This window comes from Bos indicus, chromosome 5 (genome assembly GCF_029378745.1).
Source record: "Bos indicus isolate NIAB-ARS_2022 breed Sahiwal x Tharparkar chromosome 5, NIAB-ARS_B.indTharparkar_mat_pri_1.0, whole genome shotgun sequence".
Taxonomy (NCBI): domain Eukaryota; kingdom Metazoa; phylum Chordata; class Mammalia; order Artiodactyla; family Bovidae; genus Bos; species Bos indicus.
Window position 1 is genome coordinate 109,611,606 of NC_091764.1, and position 21,910 is coordinate 109,633,515.

The 21,910-nt window shown below is 42.3% G+C and overlaps 1 protein-coding gene and 1 non-coding gene across 10 annotated transcripts in view; one reads left to right on the plus strand and one right to left on the minus strand.

The window, feature by feature from the left end:
• Positions 1-21,910, plus strand: part of BCL2L13 (BCL2 like 13) — a 51,179-nt gene that overhangs the window by 258 nt on the left and 29,011 nt on the right. For all 9 annotated transcript variants that reach the window (XR_011566815.1, XR_011566817.1, XR_011566816.1 and 6 more), the window contains exon 2: positions 8,088-8,258. Coding sequence is in view for 6 of the 9 variants with exons in the window: in XM_070790363.1 (XP_070646464.1) it covers positions 8,138-8,258 (121 nt within the window). In the remaining 3 variants the exon portion in view is untranslated. The remainder of the gene's footprint in view (positions 1-8,087; positions 8,259-21,910) is intronic.
• TRNAE-UUC (transfer RNA glutamic acid (anticodon UUC)) lies at positions 4,589-4,660 on the minus strand. Its single transcript has one exon. It is a non-coding gene; the product is annotated as a tRNA-Glu (tRNA).

Sequence of the window (21,910 nt, forward strand, 5' to 3'; positions counted from 1 at the left end):
CGCTGCCCCGCAGACTTGCCTGGGCGAGGGTGGGCCTCGGGCGAGGGGTGCGTGCGCGGGGCTCGAGTCTTGGCTCCCCGCCCGCCAGCCGGGTCGCGGCTTCTCTCTGAGGTTCACGGTCCCTCTCCCGGCGGCTCGGACGCCGCTGTCATTTGCTGTTACATTATTTCACATGTTCAGTTTCCCCACCCGTGGAGACACACGGTTCGCGCTAGGTGGTCTCTCCCTTTGGTCTTTCTCCCACCATCCCAGGGCGTCCCTGAGTGTTTTTCCTTCGTGCTCGAACTTTCCAGGCCTAGGCTTGCCCGCAGGTCCTGGGCCCTGGCCGCCGCCCTGCGGAGTTTGCCCGCTGCCCGCATGAGCGCCGTTCCTCGCGGGGCCAGCTTGTTGTCTCTGCAAGTTTTAAGCGAAACAGACGGTCCCCTCCCGCCTTCCTTTTTTTTTTTTTTAACTTTACTATTTGGAGCAAAACAAACAAGTCCTGCGAAACTGTCAGTGCGATTTCCCCGGGAGGTTTGGTCCAAACCAGAATGCTGGTCTATGCCCTGACTTGTTGTGTGACCTTGGATGAGTTGCCACACCCTTCTAGTACCTTCTTTTTTTTTTTCTTCAGTCACCCAGAAAATTAAGCAAGTGTTTGTATTGATAGTGAACTGTTGATACCTCACATACGCAGCTGGATAAACTTAAACACCGTAAATTGCAAATATTTAAACCATTGTGGAATTTGCTTCGCTTGATAATAGACCGTTAGGGACTTTGAAATCCTTTTACTCTGATTGGTTAGGTACCATTCTCAGTTGTTTTTTTTTTTTCTTTCCCAAATGATGAATTTACTTATGCCGTCCTGTATCCCCGTAGCTGAGTTCAGCTGAAGGATACATGTGGTTGAGTCCAACCTGTTTGGTAGAGAAAAGGTGCTCGTTAGCACATCAGTTACTCAATATTTACTTCGTATCTTATTCGGCTAAGCTTTTAGGACGGGTGATTTGCAATAATAATGATTGTTTTAGGAATATGTTTCTTTTCTGAAACATTTTAGACATGCAAAGCAAGTTTTAACTGTGGTCCTGCCACAGTTAAAATCGTGGTTTTTCAAACTTGATTTTGACGCATATCTTATTCCACATGAGTGTTCACCAAGAGTTATTAATTAATACGTATTAACAGGGTTGAAGGGAGGGGGCTATTTTCAGAGTAGCTGATTTTTTTTTAAAACAGCTTTATTGAGGTACCATCAAGCCGTTCACGTGTGTAGTCACGGACTGTAGAACTATCACTGCAGTTTTTAGCAGCCACAAGAGAAACTCTCTACCTGGCAGCAGTCATTCTGTATCCCCACACTCTCCTACCCAGGCAGATCTGTTTTAGGTTCTGTCTCTGTAGATCTGCCAGTTCTGGATATTTCATAGGAACAGAATTATACAATATGTGGGGTTTTGTGACTAGCTTTTTTTTTTTATTTCCATGTTGTAGCAGGTATTAGCAATTCATTCCTTTTTATGGCCACATAATATGCAGCGTATGAATAGACCACGTTTTACAGATTCATCAGTTAATGGGGAATTATTTCCACAGTTTGACTGTTACATACTGCTGCCGTGACCATTCATGTGAACTTGTTTTTGCCAGGAGAGTGTGTGTTTTCTTTTCTCTGTCATATACTTAGGAGTGGAGCAGAGAAGCTGACAGTTACCTCTCCCTTTTATGCACGTTATCCGCATACATGGGAAGCCTGATTACTTACTGTGATGTTTGTGGGGAGAGAGAGAGTGAGGCGTTACTCTGTAAGCACATTATCTTCGTTTGCCAGCTGCTGCGTGGAGACGTTTGTGGATGGCTCTTAACACGGGATTGAACTGGCCTCTTCAATTAGGTGTGTTCCAGTTGTACACTAAAATAATTTAGTGTCTGCTGAATTTTAAAATGAAATGCGTAGTTGAGTTTCTCAGTTGGACCCAGTGAAATTTCTGCAGTTTCACAATATTTATTAGGATTATGTAACTTTCCTTTGGGAGAAAGTTCTGGAATTCTGTAAGAACTAATAAAGTATGGATTAAAAAGATGAAGTTAAAAAGAAAAAAACGAAGTTATTGGAGTTCATGTTCATTTCTGGAGCTTTAAAAAAAAGTCTTTACTCAAACCACCAATGGGACTGGAGTCTGGGAATCAGAAAGTCTGTTAATGTTTAAAACTGCAGTGTTTTCGTTTGTAACTGAACTGTCTGTGGACTCTCACATTTCTCTTTACAAACTGAGGTTATAGATCTACTCAACTCCATATGGGAGTATTTAACAATATAATAAGGTTACCATTTTATTTTGGTGGGAGGAAATGGTCTTAAAAACAAAGCTTCCTAAAATAATATAATACATCGTGTTAAATTGTAATTGTGTTTGTGTTAAGGGTTCTGTGGGGTTAAGAAATACAATATAGGTGTGATATTCTAAGTCAGTATTTCTGAGGTTGGTGTTAGAAGTTTGTCTGTAATAGCAGCCAAGGTGGTCATGATGAGACAAGGTTGGGAAACAACTGCAAGACACCTGAATTGCTGCAGGTTTGCTTTTCATAAGATTTTAAAGCAGAATCTAATGGTTGCTGTAGGCATTCTGGCTACCCTTCATACAAAATACCCAATTCCTATACTGCTGTCCTGGCATTTGCACTGGTCTTCATAGTAGAAATCCAGTTTTAGGGAAAGCAAACTGTTTATTGTGAAATTGTGGGTTTGACACTGTATAAACCCACCTATGTATAAACATAGGTGGATTGCCTATGTATAAACACGGATTAAGTTACCCTGAGCTTCCTCAGGCCATCCATCTGGCTGACAGCTACCTGTAACTTGAGAGACGAGCAAACTTAAGATGTAAGGCAGAGAAAGAAACGGCTGGGCAATACAACTGTATTCAGTAGCTTGTTAGAATTGTGCAAAAAACAGGAGTTTTTATATTGAAGATCATTCTTGTGTTTAATCATTTCTTGACACCAAGAATACTTACACCTAATTTGAATTAGGTGTTCTAGATGGAATGTAAAGAGTAAAAGTGGCTGTGTCTTTCTCATCATTGGAAAGAGGCTTGTGCTGTCTCAGACAGGAACGTCCCCTGGTGGATGAGGTAGTAGCGGACTGGACCTGAGCGTGGCCCCTGCTTCCAGGAAGACTAGCTGCTGGGCTCAGAGCGTGTTTCCTTTTCCTTTAGCCTGTCCTCTCCCTCCCCGCCACCACCCCATTCTCAAAATTGACAGAATTGCTTCTTTCGGTACTATGGGCGTCTGATATTTGGGACCTTGCCTTGTTTTTCTCCCGTTTCTTCCCGTTGTCATCAGTGGGAGTGTTTTCACTTTTGTGTCCTCTCATGCCCGCCCGAACGCTGCCCGAACGCTGCCGGGTGTGTGTTGGAAGGGAGCAGGCCTGCGAGGTCAGAATGGAGGAGAGTGCTCTCCGCCAGCTGGTTGTGCTGTTCACCAGCTCTTCTGATTTTCGGCAGATAAATTGTCTACTTCTGTCTCTCCATTAATAAAGTTGAGACTGCTACTTTTTCCTTCCGGTGTGGAGGATTTCTGTGACATCTTCTGTGACAGTCCTTCAGCAGTGGAGGTCTCGTGCAAGGGGAATTTGTGGTATGTGTTAGAAACGCGGGAGCCCTTGGTTCGGCATGCTGACTTCAGTCTGCATAGAGTGTGGCAGAGGGAGTGGCTGCCCTCTTCCCAAAGCATCCAGCAGCGGGGCTGTGGAGTATGCACTCGGCATGTCCTCAGTACCTTTGAGAAATTGTAACTGAATACAAGTGCACCGGACATAAAATAGCATGTCTTTTTAATTGAAGTTGATGTGCGATATTATATGTTACAGTTACACAGCATAGTGATTCCAGGGTTTTAAAGGTTTACTCCATTTACAGCTGTTATAAAAATGGGCCGTATTCCCCGTGTTGTAGACACATAGTCGTGTTTCTGAGGTCTGCCTGCGCCATCACCTGAACGAGCTGCTCCACTGCTCTGAAACTGGCAGCTTAGGCAGAGTTAGAGGAGCTGGACGGATGTTTTAACCTGTGGGTGTGCTGTGTTTAGGACGTCAGAGACACATGTGAAGCTTAAAGACTGTGTGCTAAACTGAAATGACTTAAATGTGTGTGACCGTCTTCTTCCTTAGTGTGAATCGTTAAGTGTAATAGTCATTTATCAGCCGTGTGGGTGTATGGCTACTGACATGTACGCTACAGCTGAGGACTTCACTGTGAACAGGATGCAGAGTTTGGAAGGTGGGGAATTATGAAATCATGACTAAGATGGCATTCGTTGTTCAGTCGCCAAGTCATGTCCAACTCTGGTCAGCTTTATGGCATTTATGGTTAAGCAGTTGGGATTTCCAAGGAAATTTGAAGAGCACTAGATTAAAAATCCTAGATGCTTTCTGTGTAGCGTCTGGGCTGGTGTGTAATTAAAAGTGTCTTCAGAGATGTGGATTTCTGATAAATATAAGGAATTTTTCCAAGAATTCATTTTATTGTAGTATAGTTGATTTACAATGTTGTGTTAATTTCTTTCTCTTTTCTTCCCACACCATGTGGCTTGTGGGATCTAGTTCCCCAACCAGGGATTGAACCTGGGCCAGGGCAGTGAAAGCGCCAAATCCTAACCACTGGACCACCAGGGAATTCCCAATATTGTGGAATTTCTGTTGTTGTTCAGTAGCTAAGTCAGTCCAGCTCTTTTCGACCTCATGGACTGCAGCACACCAGGCTCCTGTCCTTCACTATCTCCTGGAGTTAGCTCAAATTCATGTCCGTTGAATAGGTGATGCTGTCTAACTGTCTCATCCTCCTTCACCCCCTTCTCCTTTTGCCTTCAATCTTTCCCAGCATCGGGGTCTTTTCCAATGAATTGGCTCTTTGCATCAAGTGGCCAAAGTATTGGAGCTTCAGCATCAGTCCTTCCAGTGAACATTCAGGGTTGATTTCCTTTAGAATTGACTGCTTTGTTCTCCTTGCAGTCCAAGGGATTCTCAAGAGTCTTCTCCAGCACCACAGTTTGAAAGCATTAATTCTTCAGCGCTCAGCCTTGTTTATGGTCCAGCTTTCACATCCATCATGACTACTAGAAAAACATAGCTGTGACTAGATGGACTTTTGTCGGCAAAGTGATGTCTCTGCTTTTTAATATGCTGTCTAGGTTTATCACAGCTTTCCTTCCAAGGATCAAGTGTCTTTTAATTTCATGGCTGCAGTCGCCGTCCGAAGTAATTTTGAAGTCCCAGAAAATAAAATCTGTTTTCACTTTTCCCCCTTCCGTTTACCATGAAGTGATGGGACCAAACGCCATGATCTTAGTTTTTTGAATGTTGAGTTTTAAGCCAGCTTTTTCACTCTCCTTTTTCACTCCCATCAAAAGGCTTTATTCCTCTTAAGTTCTTCTATTTGAGTGGTATATGCATATCTGAGGTTGTTGATAGTTCTCCCAGCAATCCTGATTTCAGCTTGTGATTCATCCAGCATGGCATTTCACATGATGTACTCTGCATAGAAGTTAAATAAGCAGGGTGACAATATACAGCCTTGTACTCTTTTCCCAACTGAACCAGTCAGGTGTTCTATGCAGTAATTTCTGCTGTACATCAGAGTGATTGCTGTGCACACGTACACATTCTTTTCCATCGTGATTTATCACGGGGAACATGCTTCCTCGCGCTGTACACTAGGACCTTGTTGTTGATCCATTATAGTGTAGTTCGCATCTGCAAACCCCACAGTCCCGATCCAGCCCGCCCCTCCCTCCGCCCCTCGGCCACTGCCAGCCTGTTTCTGTTTCGTAGACGAGCTCATTTGTGTCATATTTTAGATTCCACGTGTAATGTCATATGCCATTAGTCTTCCTCTTTCTGAATTATTTCACTTAGTGTAGTAATCTCTAGGTGCATCTGTGTTGCTGCAAATGGCATTATTTCATTCTTTTTTATGGCTGAGTAATATTCCAGTCCATGCATGCACACGTGTGTGTGTGTCTGTGTAAACACCACATCATTTTTATCCATTCCTCTGTCAGTGGACATTAGGTTGCTTCCATGGCTTGGTTATTGTAAATAGTGCTGCATTGGGGTGCCTGGATAAATACAAGAAATTTGATTATAACAAATTCTAGAAAATTCATTTTTTTTTTTTAATTTAAAGCATTATTCAGAAGATGAGTACTTCTTTTTTCCTCTTAACAAAAACAACTGAGACTTTTCAAAGGTTAAATTTTGTTATTGATTTCCTCTGTTCTCCTCTCTTTCGGAACTTTACTTACTAATTTATTCCTTGCTCTCTTTTTATTTCTAATTGGCTTTCACTGAATGTAAGCATGCTTAAGTCTCTTTCATTGTGACAAAATTCAAGAATTGTCAGACCTTTTGTCTCTGTTCTCAGACTCCTTTCTCCCCTTGAAACCAGACTTTTATGTTCATTCTTTTTAATCTCTTTATATAGTCATCCTTTTATTCTGTGTATTTCAAATTCTCCATACTTTGTTTCGTTGTTTATTCATTTATCTTAGTTTAGTACAATGGCACCCCACTCCAGTACTCTTGCCTGGAAAATCCCATGGATGGAGGAGCCTGGTGGGCTACAATCCATGGGGTCGCGAAGAGTTGGACAGACTGAGCGACTTCACTTTCACTTTTCACTTTCATCCATTGGAGTAGGAAATGGCAACCCACTCCAGTGTTCTTGCCTGGAGAATCCCAGGGACGGGGGAGCCTGGTGGGCTGCCGTCTATGGGGTCACACAGAGTTGGACACGACTGAAGCAACTTAGCAGCAGCAGCAGTACAGATCTTATATTTTGTCAACATTCCCTGTCTCTTTTTCCTGTTATGGGTTATCTGAATGTTTTTCTTTTATCAGATATTTCTTAAGATCTTAAAATAGTCTGTATCATTGCTTTAAGTAGAAAACAATTATTTGGAAACCTTAATAAAACACTTTGGTTTGCAGTGACTATTAAGATACATAGTAGGAGTTAAAAGATACAAACTGATTATGATATAAATAAATCCTGAGTTTGTAACTTACAGCCTGGTGAACATAGTATATATAATTCTGCATGATATATTTGAAAGTTGCCAAAAGAATAGGTCTTTAAAACAGGGGTACGTGGTAGGTAAAACAGTTGGGTCCAGGTGGAGAAGTGGAGTTGGACTCGCACTGATTAGGGTACACGTTAAAGTACCTCCTGAAGAGAATCAGAATAAAATTGACTTGAGGAAGAGTTCAGAGGCGGGCAGTAAAAGTGGGCAGAGCGGCTGTGCTCTGCAGCGTCATTCAGAGGCCCAGGTCTCTCCTGTCTTGTGCTGCCCCCTGGAGGTGTCTGCCATCGTCACATTTCAAGTCCAGAGAGGAGGTGAGAGGAAGTCTGCAAGGAGAGGACCCGCCACCACCCCACTGCACACACAGCTGCTTCTCTCACTGCTCGGGCTCAGACTAGTTGTATGGCACACGAAGCTGTGGAGGAAACGAGAGATGTCACCTGCAGCTGTGCACCATGGACCCTGCTGGAATATGAAGGCTTTAATAGTAGAAGAATGAGACGTACTGGCTGGGGGCGTGGTGCAGCATAAAGAGAGGGCAGAGCTGCTGTTCTTGCCACACAGGTGAAAGTAGGGTAACTGGGGGAGATAGAAAGGGAAGTGTGCTTTTGACCTGAAATCTGAATACATGCATTCCTACTGTAAGTAAACTGAAGTTACGTTTTTTAAAGATTACCAAGGATAAGTCTGAGAAATGTTTATTTTGGTATTAGTTGAATGATTGGAGTTAATGGGAGAATGTATTGGCATGTAGCAAACTTTAAAAAAGAAACTCTGTGTTTACTTGACTGCATCACGTCTCAGTTGCGGCACTCAGGATATTCCGGTACAGCGCAGGGACTCGAGTTGGGCTCTAGTTGTGTTGTGAGCTCAGTTGCCCCTGAGGCATGTGGCCTCTTAGTTCCCCGCCCAGGATGGAACCAAGTCCCCTGTGTTGCAAGGTGGATTCCCAGCCATGGGCCACCCGGGACATTCTGGCGTGTAATGAACTGTACCCTAAAAAAATACTCTTCTGGTTTTAGGTTTTGTACATCTGTAAGTAGACATTTTCGGAGCTCTGCCGGCCACCCCCATGGCGTCCTCAACTACCGTGCCTCTAGGATTTCACTATGAAACGAAGTACGTGGTTCTCAGCTACTTGGGACTCCTCTCTCAGGAGAAGCTGCAGGAGCAGCCTGCTTCCTCACCCCAAGGTATCGTCTTTGGCTTGTGGTTGAATTAAGTAGTAATAATTAATGTGTACCAAAATGTGGGTCTGAGCACTGTATAGCCGTGGCTGTGAGTCTGAATAATGCTGTCAGCTCTTAAAGACTAACCCTTCACTCGGTCCCTTCCCAACCCCTGATCCATTCCCAGAAGCATGACTTTTAATTTTTTTTTAACAAGTTGATTTTTTTTTTTTGGTTGCACCACTTGGTTTAAGAGATCTTAGTTCCCTAACCAGGGATTGAACCTGTGCCCCTTGCAGTGGAAGCATGGATTCTTAACCCCTGGACCACCAGGGAGGCCCACGAGCTCAATATTTGAATGATTGCCATTCGTAGAGGTAAAAAACATACTAAATACATGTAATAAATAGAACTACATCTGCCTTTAGAGATTTCCTACTTAACAGGATATAGATTAGAATTAAATAATTATTTTTGAAGTTTATAACAAGCTCTTAGAATTATGTTTTTTCAAGGATATTAAGTTTTTTTGATCGAAGTGTAGTTTATTTACAGTACTGTGTTAGCTTCAGGTGTGCAGCAGTGATTCGGTTATAGACACATGTCAGTTCTTTTTCAGACTCTTCCATCTTCTAGGTTGTTACGAAATAACTGAGCATAGTTCTCTGTGCTGTACAGCAGGTCCTTCTTTATCTATTCTTTATATAGTAGTGAGGATGTTAGATTTAAACGGGATTAATCTCTCAGGCTTAGAGAGTTTTTACCACAATTCTTTGTATTGTAGAGTTGTGTATATTTTAACTTGGCAGACAAAGCTTATTAGAGTCTGAATTAGTCTTCCTCATTAATATATAACATCATCTTCTTAAATATTCTCATCACAGATTTTACTGTAGCTATGGAGGTAGTTCTTATCTGCTGCTATTTTAGCTCAAGAAAGTTTCCTGTTGTGATTCAGAAAAGATGGGCTCCTGTAGCCATTCCAACTATAGGGATGACCAGAGATGTCTTAACAGAGCTTGTAAATGCTGACATATAATTCGAGGGTGTGTTGTGTTTTAAACATTGAATCATATTTTGAATTCACTGAGCTCAGTAGCTGTTTACACAAAATTATATCAAAATAGCTTCGAAGACACCATAAAAGAAAATTTTTTTCCTACTAAAATTTTATTTATTGTTTAAATATTTAAATAATATTTCAAGTATTTAATTTATTATTTCACCAAACTCAGCAGCTGTCTTACTTTGTGTTGTCTTCCGATATTGCTCAGTGTTCACATAGTTGTTAAGAGCTTCCCAGGTGGCACTAGTAGTGAGGAGCCCGCCTGCCATGCAGGAGATTAGAGAGACACGGGTTTGACCCCTGGATCAGGAAGATCCCTGGAGAAGGAAATGGCAGCCCACTCCAGTGTTCTTGCCTGGAGAATCCCATGGACGGAGGAGCCTGGCGGGCTGCCGTCTATGGGGTCACAAAAAGTGGACACGAGTGAGCACTACTGCAAAGTTTTCAAATAGTTGTGATAAGTGGTTACAGTGATTATGGTGATCTTTTTCCCCACCATTTTATCATGTTTACATGTTTCTGTATTGTGTCTCCATTATTGCATGTCTGAATGTTTCCATCTTTTCAAACATTGATAGACTTCGACACAGTTTTTGGTTTACCATAGGACCCCTTTTATCCAGGTCCCTCACACTGGTAGTAGGGCTTTTACTGAAGAAGTCAAGGCAAGAAGGAATTCTAAACAAAGTGGTGGTTATAAGAAATTGCAATTAAAATGTTAATAAATGTACATTTTCTTGGTAATTTTGCTGTATGGTAAGGCAGTTTTCTTCTGAATATGAGTCTGCTGGTTGGAATTCCAGGTCCTCTTTCTCCATAGGCTGTACTTCCATACCTGTTACGTGCACTTTAAAATTTATGCTTAAAGTGGAGAAAGCGCGCAGAAGCACTTGTAGTTTCAGTGAAGAGACGTTCTAGATTTTCATGATTTTTTCCCCTCTGATCTTTTACAGTTGTTTCTCTCACACCTAACTTGAGGTCGTATTTTCAAAAGCAGCTTCACAAAACATAATTTCGCTTTTAGCAAGCCTCACTACATATCATACTTCAGTGATATCTGTAATTTTCAGTCAATTGCATCATTTCAGTGACCAGTATAACTTTACTGGTTATACTGTATACTGGTTTACTGGTTATATTGGATCTACCTGCCCCCACCCTGCCGACCTCAAATTGAAAGTGCAGAGTCCTAAGCACTGGACTGCCAGGAAGTCCCAGTATTCCCAATATAATAAATAGGCTGGGAGAACGATACCTGACTCTTGGCAGGCACACGCCCTGTACACGGGTGCTGGGTGGCATCTGCCATCTGTCTGCATGTGCTCAACCTGCAGTGGGTCTGGTAACTCAGCACATGATTTTTTTTTTTTTCAGCACATGATTTGTAGAGAGGGTAGTGAAGAGCCGTTCTGCATGTTGCTTCCCCCCTCCTCTAACGGTTATTTACCTTTGTAAATTGTCCAGAGTCAAACTGCAGAACCAAAAAGGAGCGAGCAGTCATGTGGCCGCTGCACCTGCCTAGTTATTTCATTGCCAGCCGTGGAGAGGGCTCGATCAGAGGACGTTCGCCTTCAGTTGTCATGCTGGGCACACACAGGGACGCTGGGGCTCCTGCAGCCCACCCCTCCCAGCCGCCCACCCCTCCAGTTTACGTGCTGTGAAAGCCATCCCTTGTTTCATGTAACACCTGATTGAGGTCATTGTCAGTAGAATCTCAGTTAGCATAGCAGGGATAGTAATTTTTCAGTGTTGACCTCAGCACCCCAGATTCAGCCAAGTGAGTAAGTCCCAGACAGACCAATTGGTCTTTTTTCAGATAATTGCTTCCTTTCTTTTGGCCATGCTATGCGGCAGGTGGGATCTCAGTTCCCAGATCAGGAATTGAACCCACACCCCCTGCATTGGAAATGCAGAGTCTTAACCACCTGCTCTCCGGGCTTGAAACATTAGAGTCATCCTTTAACTCTCATCTCTGCTTCCTTCCTCTTTCTTTCCCTCTTTCTTTGTCTACTATTATTAACTGTTACAGTTTTATGACGATTCTCCCATTTTCCTTTAAATCCTGCCTCAGGATTTGAAAGAAATGTCTCCTGACTTTTCTCCTTCTTTTCCTGTGTTCTCCATCATGTAATTTGAAGGCCACAAGCACGCTGCCCTTCCTTACATTACCTCTCACAGCAGGAACCCACAGGTGCTCTTTTTCCCTCAGTCTCCCCCACAGAAGACCCCATTACCTGTTGCGTCTCCTGGCTGCTGTTGCTTTAGACTGTCCGTGAGCCATTCTTAGTCCTGTTAGTTTTTCACTTGAGCTGAGTTGCCCCGTGACCGTTGTTCCGGTGCTAAGTCGTGTCTGACTCTGCAGGCCCGTGGACCTCAGCACACTAGGCTTTCCTGTCCTTCACTACCTCCCGGAGCTGCTCAAACTCATGTCTGTTGAGTCAGGGATGCCATCTAACCATCTCATCATCTGTTAACCCATCTTCTCCTCATTCCCTCAGTCTTTCCCAGCATCACAGTCTTTTCCAGTGAGTCGGCTCTTTATATCAGGTGGCCAAAGTATTGGAGCTTCAGCATCAGTCCTTGCAATGAATATTCAGGGTTGATATCCTTTAGGATTGACTGGTTTGATCCAAGGGACTCTCAAGAGTCTTCTCCAGCACCACAGTTCAAAAGCATCCATTCTTAAGCACTCAGCTTTCTTTATGGTCCAGCTTTCACATCCGTACATGACTACTGGAAAAACAATAGCTTTGACTCAACAAAACTTCGTTGGTAAAGTGATGTCTCTGGTTTTTAATACGCTGTCTAGGTTTGTCATAGCTTTCCTTCCAAGGAGCAAGCATCTTTAATTTCATGGCTGCAGCACTGTCCGAAGTGATTTTGGAGCCCAAGAAAATAAAATCTGTCAGTGTTTCCACTTTTCCCTATCTGTTTGCCATGAAGTGGTGGGACCAGATGCCATGATCTTGGTTTTTTAAATGTTGAGTTTTAAGCCAGCTTTTTCACTCTCCTCTTTCATCCTCATCAAGAGACTTTAGTTCGTATACTTTTTGCCTTTAGGGTCGTGTTATCTGCATATCTGAGGTTGTTGATGTTTCTCGCAGCAGTCTTGATTCCAGCCTGTGATTTATCCAGCCCAGGATTTCGCTTGAATTACTCTGCATATATTAAATAAGCAGGTGACAATATTCAGCCTTGTTGTACTCCTTTCCCAATTTTGAACCCATCTGTTGTTTCATGTCCAGTTCTAACTGTTGCTTCTTGACCTACATACAGATTTCTCAGGAGGCAGGTAAGGTGGTCTGGTATTCCCATCTCTTTAAGAATTTTCCAGTTTCTTGTGATCCACACAGTCACAGGCTTTTGCATAGTCAGTGAAGCAGAAGTGGATGTTTTTCTGGATTTCCTGTGACAGTGGTTCCTGATGATTCCCCAGACCTGCTTCCCTTTCTATCTGAGGCATGAAGGAAATTGCATCTAAGCAGGGCCATGAGACTGGTCCCAGCGGGTGAAACTCGGGTGTCGGGGCCTGTGTCACTGCCAGGCTGTGGCATTTAAGGGCCAGTGTGCCTTCTCCCCGTGCTTCCCTTGCCTGTGGTGTGTGTAGGCTGATTCAAGGGGAAGGGGTGTTCCTGAGGATGCAGTCTCCGGAGAGCACCGCCACCCTCAGGCGGGGCTGCTGAGTCACTGTAGGGCACAGGCTTCTTGCCTCCAGTCCCCAGATTAGATACGGCGCACACAGGAGGGGAGCACCTTTGGGTTAAGTTGCTGAAGCCACCGCTTTATTATTGCAGCCTAGACTCCTGTCCTCATTAATGTATCTGCCCTGTGTGCACATTAGGGTGACCAGCTGTCCAGTTTGCCCAGGCTTGAGTAAAACTGGGAAAGTCCCGGGCAAACTAGATGAGTTGGTTACTCAAATACATACATATGTTCCCATCTACCCAGATTCCACTTATTCACAATATTTTTTAACTGTAACAAACTTCATGGTCCACAAAAACCAGGCCTTTTCAAGCCCTGTGATTTATTCAGTTTGTAAAGACCTACGCATCTATATAAGCCTGTGTTAATCTTTTTTTTTCCTTCTGCTTGAGCATAGAACTTTTTTCCTACCCAAATCTTGTAGGATCTGAGAGGTTTACCTGCTTCGATGTTTCTGTTTTGGTTTTGAAATTTGGTTGTTATCCTTGTATTGTTTCCTTAAGCCCAAGTACACAGTATCGTATGCAAATGTGTGTGCTAACCTCTTCGGGGGGTGGAAAACTTGGGCTCTAATCGCTCTCTCTGCTGCCTTGCTCTCCAGTTTGTTACCTAAAGCCTGAGGAGAGCTCCCTTCTGCGCGTGCTCCTACAAATAGAGCCTCTGCAGCGTGCAGTGGTGCAGTGTGGTTAGGGTTTGGTTCCAAGTTCATGAAGCAATAGGTGTGAGAAGAGGAGGCTAAAGAAGGTGGCCCTATCATTACTCAAGATTTCTGTCACATGAAATGGCTTTCATTTTTTCCTCAGTGAGTCATGTGCTGGGTACATAACTTCTCCTTAAATAGTTAACTCTGTGCTTTTCCAGAAGTTGTCAGCTCGACTGGACTCCATTAGTTCGTGTTGAATAAGTTCAACGTTATATATATTCTGACTAGCAGAAGTCCCGCTGATTTGTGTATGTGATCCCAAGTAAGAACTTGTTACGTTCAACTTTGCTTGTGTTAATACGGAGCACCTTGATGTTGTAGTCATTAATAGGGATTCAATAAGACGTGTCTTAGGTTAGGAAGGAGAGTAGGTTCGTGTCTGCTAATTAGTAATGTGACTGTCGAATGCATGTCGTCGTGGTGCTGGCTGGATATTCATTCAGCTGTTAAAACACTAATCCCCCATTCTACTCACCCGTCCCCCCCTCAGCACACACTGTTCTCCTCCGGTCTCTGAGTCTCATTGGAGTGAAATCGCACAGTGTCTGTCCTATTGTGTCCAGCTTGTTTTGCTTAGCGTCGTGTCTGTAAGGGTCACCTGTGTTGCAGCGTTTTTCAGACTTTTACTCCTTTTTAAGGCTGACTCATGTTGCCTTGTGTGTAGAAAGCTTGTTTTGTTTACCCATTCATCTGGCTGGTAGACATTGGGTTATCTCTACTTTGACGGTGGTGAATAACGCAGTGATGGGAATCGGTGCATGAATGGTCTGAGTGTCAGCTTGCCGTTCTCTTGGGCAGATAGCCAGTTGTGAAGTGGCTGGGCCATCCTACATTTAAGTGTTCTGAGGACGTGCCAGCCTTTCCCCCGCAGTTGCTGCGTTATTTTACCGTCCGGTCAGCAGTGCACAGGGGTTCTGATTTCACCACACCCTCACCAACATTGCTGTTTTCTGCCCTTTTGTCGCAGTTCTCCTAATGAATAAGAAGTGGTATCTCCTTGTGATAGCTCATTTCTTTTTATTGCTGAGTAATATTTCATTGTGTGGATGTACCACAGTTTGTTTATCCATTCACCTATTGAAGAACATCTTGGTTACTTCCAAGTTTGGGCAGTTACATATAAAACTCTGATAAACATCCTGTGCAGCTTTTGTATATATGTAAGTTTTTAACTCACTTGGATAATACAAAGGAGCATGATTGCTAGGTCTTATGGTAAGAGTATGTTTAGCTTTGTTAGAAACTACTAAGCTGTGTTCTAAAGCGGCTGTACTATTCCCACCAGCAGTACATGAGGGTTCCCGTTTCTCTGCTTCTTTACCAAATTTGCTGTTTGTTTTAAAATATTCTTCACTGATCTGGCAGCACAGGGCCCTAGTTGGCCGAGTGCAGGAGTTGAGGCATGTGGTGTCTAGTTCCCTGACCCGGGATTGAACCCACGCCCCCTCATTGGGAGCACAGACCCCTAGCCACTGGACTGCTAGAGCAGTCCCTGTTGTCCATATTTTTTTGCTTATAGCTATCCTGGTGGTGTGCAGTGATAGCTCTCTGTGCTTTTAATTTGCAATATTCTTGCCTGGAGAATCCCATGGATGGAGGAGACTGGTGGGCGACAGTCCACGGGGTCGCAAAGAGTTGGACACGACTGAGCGACTTCACTTTCTTTCACTTAATGTCTAAAGATGCTGAACATCTTTTCATGTGCTTACTGGCCATTTGTATAATTGGAGAAATATTCATATACTTTGTCCATTTTAAAATTGGGTTATTTGTCTTTCTGTTGTTAAATTGTTAGAATTCTTTATAGCAGACCCTTATAAGAAAGAGAGAGAGAGAGAGAGAGAGAGAGAGAGAGAAAGAGATATATATAGTTCCAGATGGTGTCTTCGATTTTGTGCTTTGTCTTTTCTTGGACATGTAGAAGTTCTAAATTTTTATAGAATCTTGTTTATGTTTTCTTTGATTTCTAGTTTTTTGGTATTGTATCTAAGAAACAGTTGCCTAATCCAGGGTCACACACATTTTCACCGGTTTACTTCTAAGAGCTTTACACTTTTTAGCTCTTAAATTTAGATCTTTGATCCATTTTGAATTAATTTTTTTATTACCATTTAGGAATTTTTAAAAATTTAAAAAATTGAAGTTAGTTGATTGACAATGTTGTGCTAATTTCTGCTGTACAACAAAGTGAGTTAGTTACACATATATACATTATTTTTTTATGTTCTTTTCCATTATGATTTCTCCCAGGAGATTGGGTGTAGTTCCCTGCGCTGTATAGTAGCACCTTATAGTCTGTTGAATTAATTTTCTTATGTGAAGTGTGGGGTCCAGATTCATCCTTTTATGTGGGAATATCAAGTTGTTCCAGCGCCATTTGTTGTAAAGGCTATAGTTTTCTTCATTGAATATCTTTTTACCCTTATCAAAAATCAGTTGACCTTAAATATATGGGTTTATTTCTGGCTCTCAGATTCGACTTGTTTATATGTCAGTTCTTACACCATTACCACATTATGTTGACTGCTTACAGCTTTGTAGTAAGTTTTGAAATTGTGAAGTATGAGTAATCCTTCAACCTTGTTCTTTTTCAAAATTGCTTTGACCATGTTCTGTCTTTTGCAGTTGTGTTTGAATTTCAGGACTGTCTTGTCCATTCCCAGAGGCAGTTGGAATTTTGATGGGATTGCACTGACTCCATAGGTCAGTTTGGGGAGTATCACCATCTCAGGTCAGCTTTCAGGCCAGTCTTGTGTGACCCCAGGTTCTGGTTCAGTTCCCTCTTTCTGGGGATGTGCGCTTTTTAAGTTTCTTCTTGAGTCTTTCTATAAGGAACAGGAGATGTTTGATCCTGAGTACTATGAACCCGGACTTTGAGTGGATGCTCACTTGACTTTCTTGTCTAGTCTGAACATCTGCATTCCTGTCAAAACAAAGATCATGGAGCACTGCCCCACACCTGCTGAACCAGGTGCTCCATGGGGCCTGGGAATCTGTATCTTTAATTATTGCTTCATTATTGTTTAATATTCTCTTGGTACTTCTAATGTGCCCCAGTTTGGGGAACCATAGATTTAGAAAACATTCTTGCTCTCAGAGGTCTAGGCCATACATAAAACTTTTCTAAGCTTGTTGATCTGATACTCATTTTGAGTGCATTCCGGGGCTGGAATATGATGGTTGCTGAGTCACCTGACCCTTTCTTTGACATTGAGGTGGGTGGGATTTAAGTGTGATAAAGTTTGTTTATCTTTGAAATATTTTTCTGGATTTATAGTGCAGGATTTATGCAGCATTGGTCCTGTGTATAGCTCTGTTTTTTTTCAAAGTCAGGGTGGAGTGGGGGTTGATTAAAAGAAAATCAGTGAATCTGTCTATGTCATGGGTTAGCTGAAGAAATAGCCTTTTGTATCCTGACAGCAGTAGACTTTTTACTGGTTTAGGTTTTCCACATGGCTTATTATCAAGTATGACAACTTGTCGTGTGTAATTAGCGTCACATTAGTCTCATGAGAATAGGTATGCCTTTAATCAGCTGCTTTTCTTTAATCTGACAGGATGAGGCATGTGGTAACCAAGACATTATTGTCATTTTCTTTGTGGCATGGTGGTGGAATTGGGAGTGGTGTGATGGGTGTGGGGATGTGTATATGTTTTAGGCATGCAGATTTTCCTAAAAGAGGCAGATGGCAAATAAAGCATTCATATATTCCTTATTTTTCATTCATTATACTTCAGAAATTGTAATCATGTTTTTGAATTTAGTAATAATGTTTCTTATCAGAATATCTACTTTCTAATCTGATTTCTGTATAATTTATTTGTGCCTGGGCAAGTCATCTAAATTTACTAAGTCCCATATTCTTCGTATGAGATGGGTGGACTAACCTTGACCTTTTCAGATCTAAAGTTCTGTGATCCAGACGTTGGTGAAGCCCCTCGTGAGCGTGAGCTGGTGATTGAGGTCTTACTCGTGCCGTCCCTCCTCTGCGGTCTCCTCCGTCACAGGCTGGCACCGTAAATGTTCTCGTTACTGGCCTGTGTATGTGGTTGGCCTGTGTTCCTACTCTCTTCCAGTAAAGGACTACTCATTTTATTTATTTCTTTTAACTTTTTAAAATATTTGAGGTAGCCTCAAAATATGCTGATAACTTTTACAAATCCCTCTGAATCTGTTAATAAGTTTCATTCTGTTGCCTCCTTTCTTGTGTCCCTTCTTCCCAGCAAGGTTGTCGGGTTATACGTTGTAATCCTTTGAGTCTTCATCACAGAGACAGTGACAGCTGTTGATGTCAAGTATTTGTGTGTTTTTTTAGTCTTTACTTGACATAAGTCTAGGACCAAGGGACTAGCTCAAATAGTTTGTGATCAGGTCAGACTAATGATGATAAACTACAAAATCATAGGTACAAGACAGTGTATATTTAAGTATTGAACTGTGAGGCACAGGTTAAATGATACACATGTTCAGTGTCAATGATACGTAAGTAGTCAGTGAAGTAGACTTAAATTGGTCCTTGCAGGGAGTTCCCTTGTGGTCCAGTGGTGAGGACTTGGCACTTTCACTCCTGAGGGCCTGGTTCAATCCCTGGTCAGGGAACTGAGATCCTGCAGGCCATTTGGCATCACCAAAAAGAGAGAAATTGGTTCTTGCAGGGTGGACAGAATTAAATAACCAGGAAAAGGAAGAGTCCAGGTTAGGTAAAAATGTCTTTTTTTGTTAGTGAGTAAATTGGCAGTGAGTTCCTACTGGGTGGGAAGAAGAATTAATTTTTTTAAATTTTACACCATGTATCATTTAATGTAGCTTTTAATTAGAACATAATGGAAGTAAGTTGTAATGGAATCAGAATAGGAAGACTGTACGTTTCCATAGTGGGAGCAGTGGATCACAGGTACGTTGTCTGTAGGGTCCTGTGCAGTCATCTCAGCGTTGAGCAGTGAACTTGGTTCTGAGGCAAAGCCAAAGCAAAGTGGAGGTGGGCAGTAGCTCCCCCTGTCCATGGGAGTGTGCTCCAGGATTCTCGGGTGGGGCCGCCTACCACCAGACGCTGCGTGTTCTGTACTAATGGGTGGGTAGCTTACATGGTCTGGACATGCTGGCTATGACTCAGGTCTCAGGACCCCACCAGATTTCATCACACTAGACAGAATGGTGTGCAGTGTAAAATTAATGAATTTTGTTTCTAAAATTTTCTGTGCAGTATTTGGGACCGTGGCTGATGCGGTTAGCTGAAACCACAAAGGGAACTACTATATTTAGTTCCCAGAAGAAGCTATGCTATTTTAAGGGGAATGTTATTCTTTAAGAGAATTGTTTTTCACATAGAGCTTTATTACATAGGACACAAAGAAATGCAGTAAAAACTGTCAATATCAAATACAGTGTTACATTTCAAAACTTTTGTCTTTTTGTGGAATTCTGGATAAAAGCTAAGGAAATGACACTAAAGTGCACTCAGTTGAAACAGATAGTTGATACTGTCTGGGGATTTTTCTGATGATCCAGCTTAATTTGAGGATAAATTCTAGAATGTGTGGAATGGAGGGACTGCCTCTTATGTGAGGAAACCTTATAAAAAGTTTACCTGGCAGGCTGTATTGACTGGCAAGAGTCTGTTTCTGAGTAAGGACAGGTCAGGAGCAAGCTAGCAGATGTTGAGTTTGAGATGATTTTGCATAACTTAAAGGGCTGACTCAAGCTTTTCAGCCTGGTGTTTACTCTGCTTCTGTTGTGGAATTATGTTTGAAGAATTTTTGTTAAAAGCACTGTGTTCGCTGTAGCTCATGGCAGTGACTGACCAAAATTCTTACATTGTTGAGCATGGCAGAGATTATTTGAGCCTGGAGAAAGTTTGAAGTTAAGTCCCTTAGAGATAGGTCACGTTGGGAAAGGTAGAACACCAGGGACCTTCTGGTATTTAGGACTGTAGCTTCCTGGTGAAATGTCTCAGACGAATTTATTGTGAAGTGTACCCTTAGAGTTAAAAAGTTAACTTTTCTTCTGCATTTTTTGATATAAATTAATTAAATTCTGTTGGACATGTGTTCAGGAAAAGATACATTTTAGTTTTAGATCAATTGATATTAAGCCCTAGGCTGTTCTCTGTTGCAGCGGTTGGAGAACAAGACTAACTGCTGGTGTTAAAACAGATGCTTTGGCTTTATGTAAACTGAAGGTTGTTCCTGCTGGTCCAGACTTGGAGTGTACTGAAAGCAGGTTCTGTGTGAACATCGTTAATTAGAAATCCATGGTGAGCTGATTCTGTGCACACTGTGCAATGTTAACAACGTTTAGAGATTTGGAAGGGGTGGTGAGTGGGGTCATTGTCTGTAGCGCTTTTTTTTTTTTTTTTTTTTTTTAACTTTACATAATTATATTAGTTTTGCCAAATATCAAAATGAATCCGCCACAGGTATACATGTGTTCCCCATCCTGAACCCTCTTCCCTCCTCCCTCCCCATACCATCCCTCTGGGTCGTCCCAGTGCACTAGCCCCAAGCATCCAGTATCGTGCATCGAACCTGGACTGGCGACTCGTTTCTTACATGATATACATGTTTCAATGCCATTCTCCCAAATCTTCCCACCCTCTCCCTCTCCCACAGAGTCCATAAGACTGTTCTATACATCAGTGTCTCTTTTGCTGTCTCGTACACCGGGTTATTGTTACCATCTCTCTAAATTCCATATATATGCGTTAGTATACTGTATTGGTGTTTTTCCTTCTGGCTTACTTCACTCTGTATAATAGGCTCCAGTTTCATCCACCTCATTAGAACTGATTCCAATGTATTCTTTTTAATGGCTGAGTAATACTCCATTGTGTGTATGTTCCACAGCTTTCTTATCCATTCATCTGCTGATGGACGTCTAGGTTGCTTCCATGTCCTGGCTATTATAAACAGTGCTGGTAGCGCTTTTTTTAAGTGATGTTGATTTGTTGGCTGTGCTGGGCCTTTGGTGCCTTGAGCGGGCTCTTCTCTAGCTGCGGTGAGCGGGGGGCTGCTCTCCAGTCGCGGTGCTTGGGCTCCTCGCCCAGAACACCGGCTTTAGGTGCAGGCTCAGCACTTGGGGCGCACGGACTCAGCTGCTCTGCAGCACGTGGCATCCTCCTGGACCAGGGACTTAACTCACGTCCCCTGCATTGGCAGGCGGACTCAACCCCTGGACCACAAGAGAAGCCCTCTATTGAGCATTTTTGATGTGGTGAAACTTAACTTGCTTATCTCTTTGCCCTTGACAGCTTCCCTTTGTGGCAGGTATTGTTTCCCTGTTTCAGTAACAGTACAGGTTCAAGAAGGCTGTTTTCCTTGCCTGAGGTCCTGGGTAATGAACTGGAGTGCTTGGCAGGAAAGCTTTCCTTCCCTTCTATCGAGATGCCTTCCAGAAAGCCAGAAGGAAGAGAGAGAATTTCTTCGAAAGAAATGATCGACCCACAATAATTTTCTGATTTGTGTTTGCCTTATTTTAATAATGTTGCATATATTCTAGAAGTCACTTTACTGACTAGTGTAATTATATTAGTGCCATTGTAGAGCCATCTGAACTACAAATTACTTTAAAAAGGAAAACCTGTTTTAATTATAACCAACTTTAATTTATTATAAGTCTGTCTGTAAGTGAACTAAGCTAGTCCCTGACATACAAACGCTGTCTGATTGCACTTAGGTAAAGTACTTTGAGTAGTCAGAATTCTATAGCAAAAGCACAGTGATGGTTGTCAAGGGCTGAAGAGAGGAGGTCATGGAGAGTTACTGTTTAATGGGTCTGAAGTTTCAGTTTTACAAAATGAAGAGTTCTGGAGGTGTATGGCAGTGATGGCTGCACAACATTATGAATGTATTTAATACCACTGAACTGTAGACTTAAAAATGATAAAGATGGTAAAATTTGTTAGGTGTATTTTACCAGAATAAAACAAAAAGCCCATACGCCAAGATAGATTTTTATGCTTGACGAGAATTTATAAAGACTACCCTCCTCATAGGATACATTGTCTTGAAATTTTGCATAAGATTGTTTTTGTTTTATGTAATTTAAAAACTTACCAACTTTATTAAGAATCATTAACAAAAATTGCATGTATTTAAGGTGTACAGTGTGATGGTTTCATATAAACATTGATTGTGAAGTGATCGCCACAAGCAGGCTAATCGGCATTCTTTTTTTTTTTATCATCCCCACCCCTCTCCCTTCTG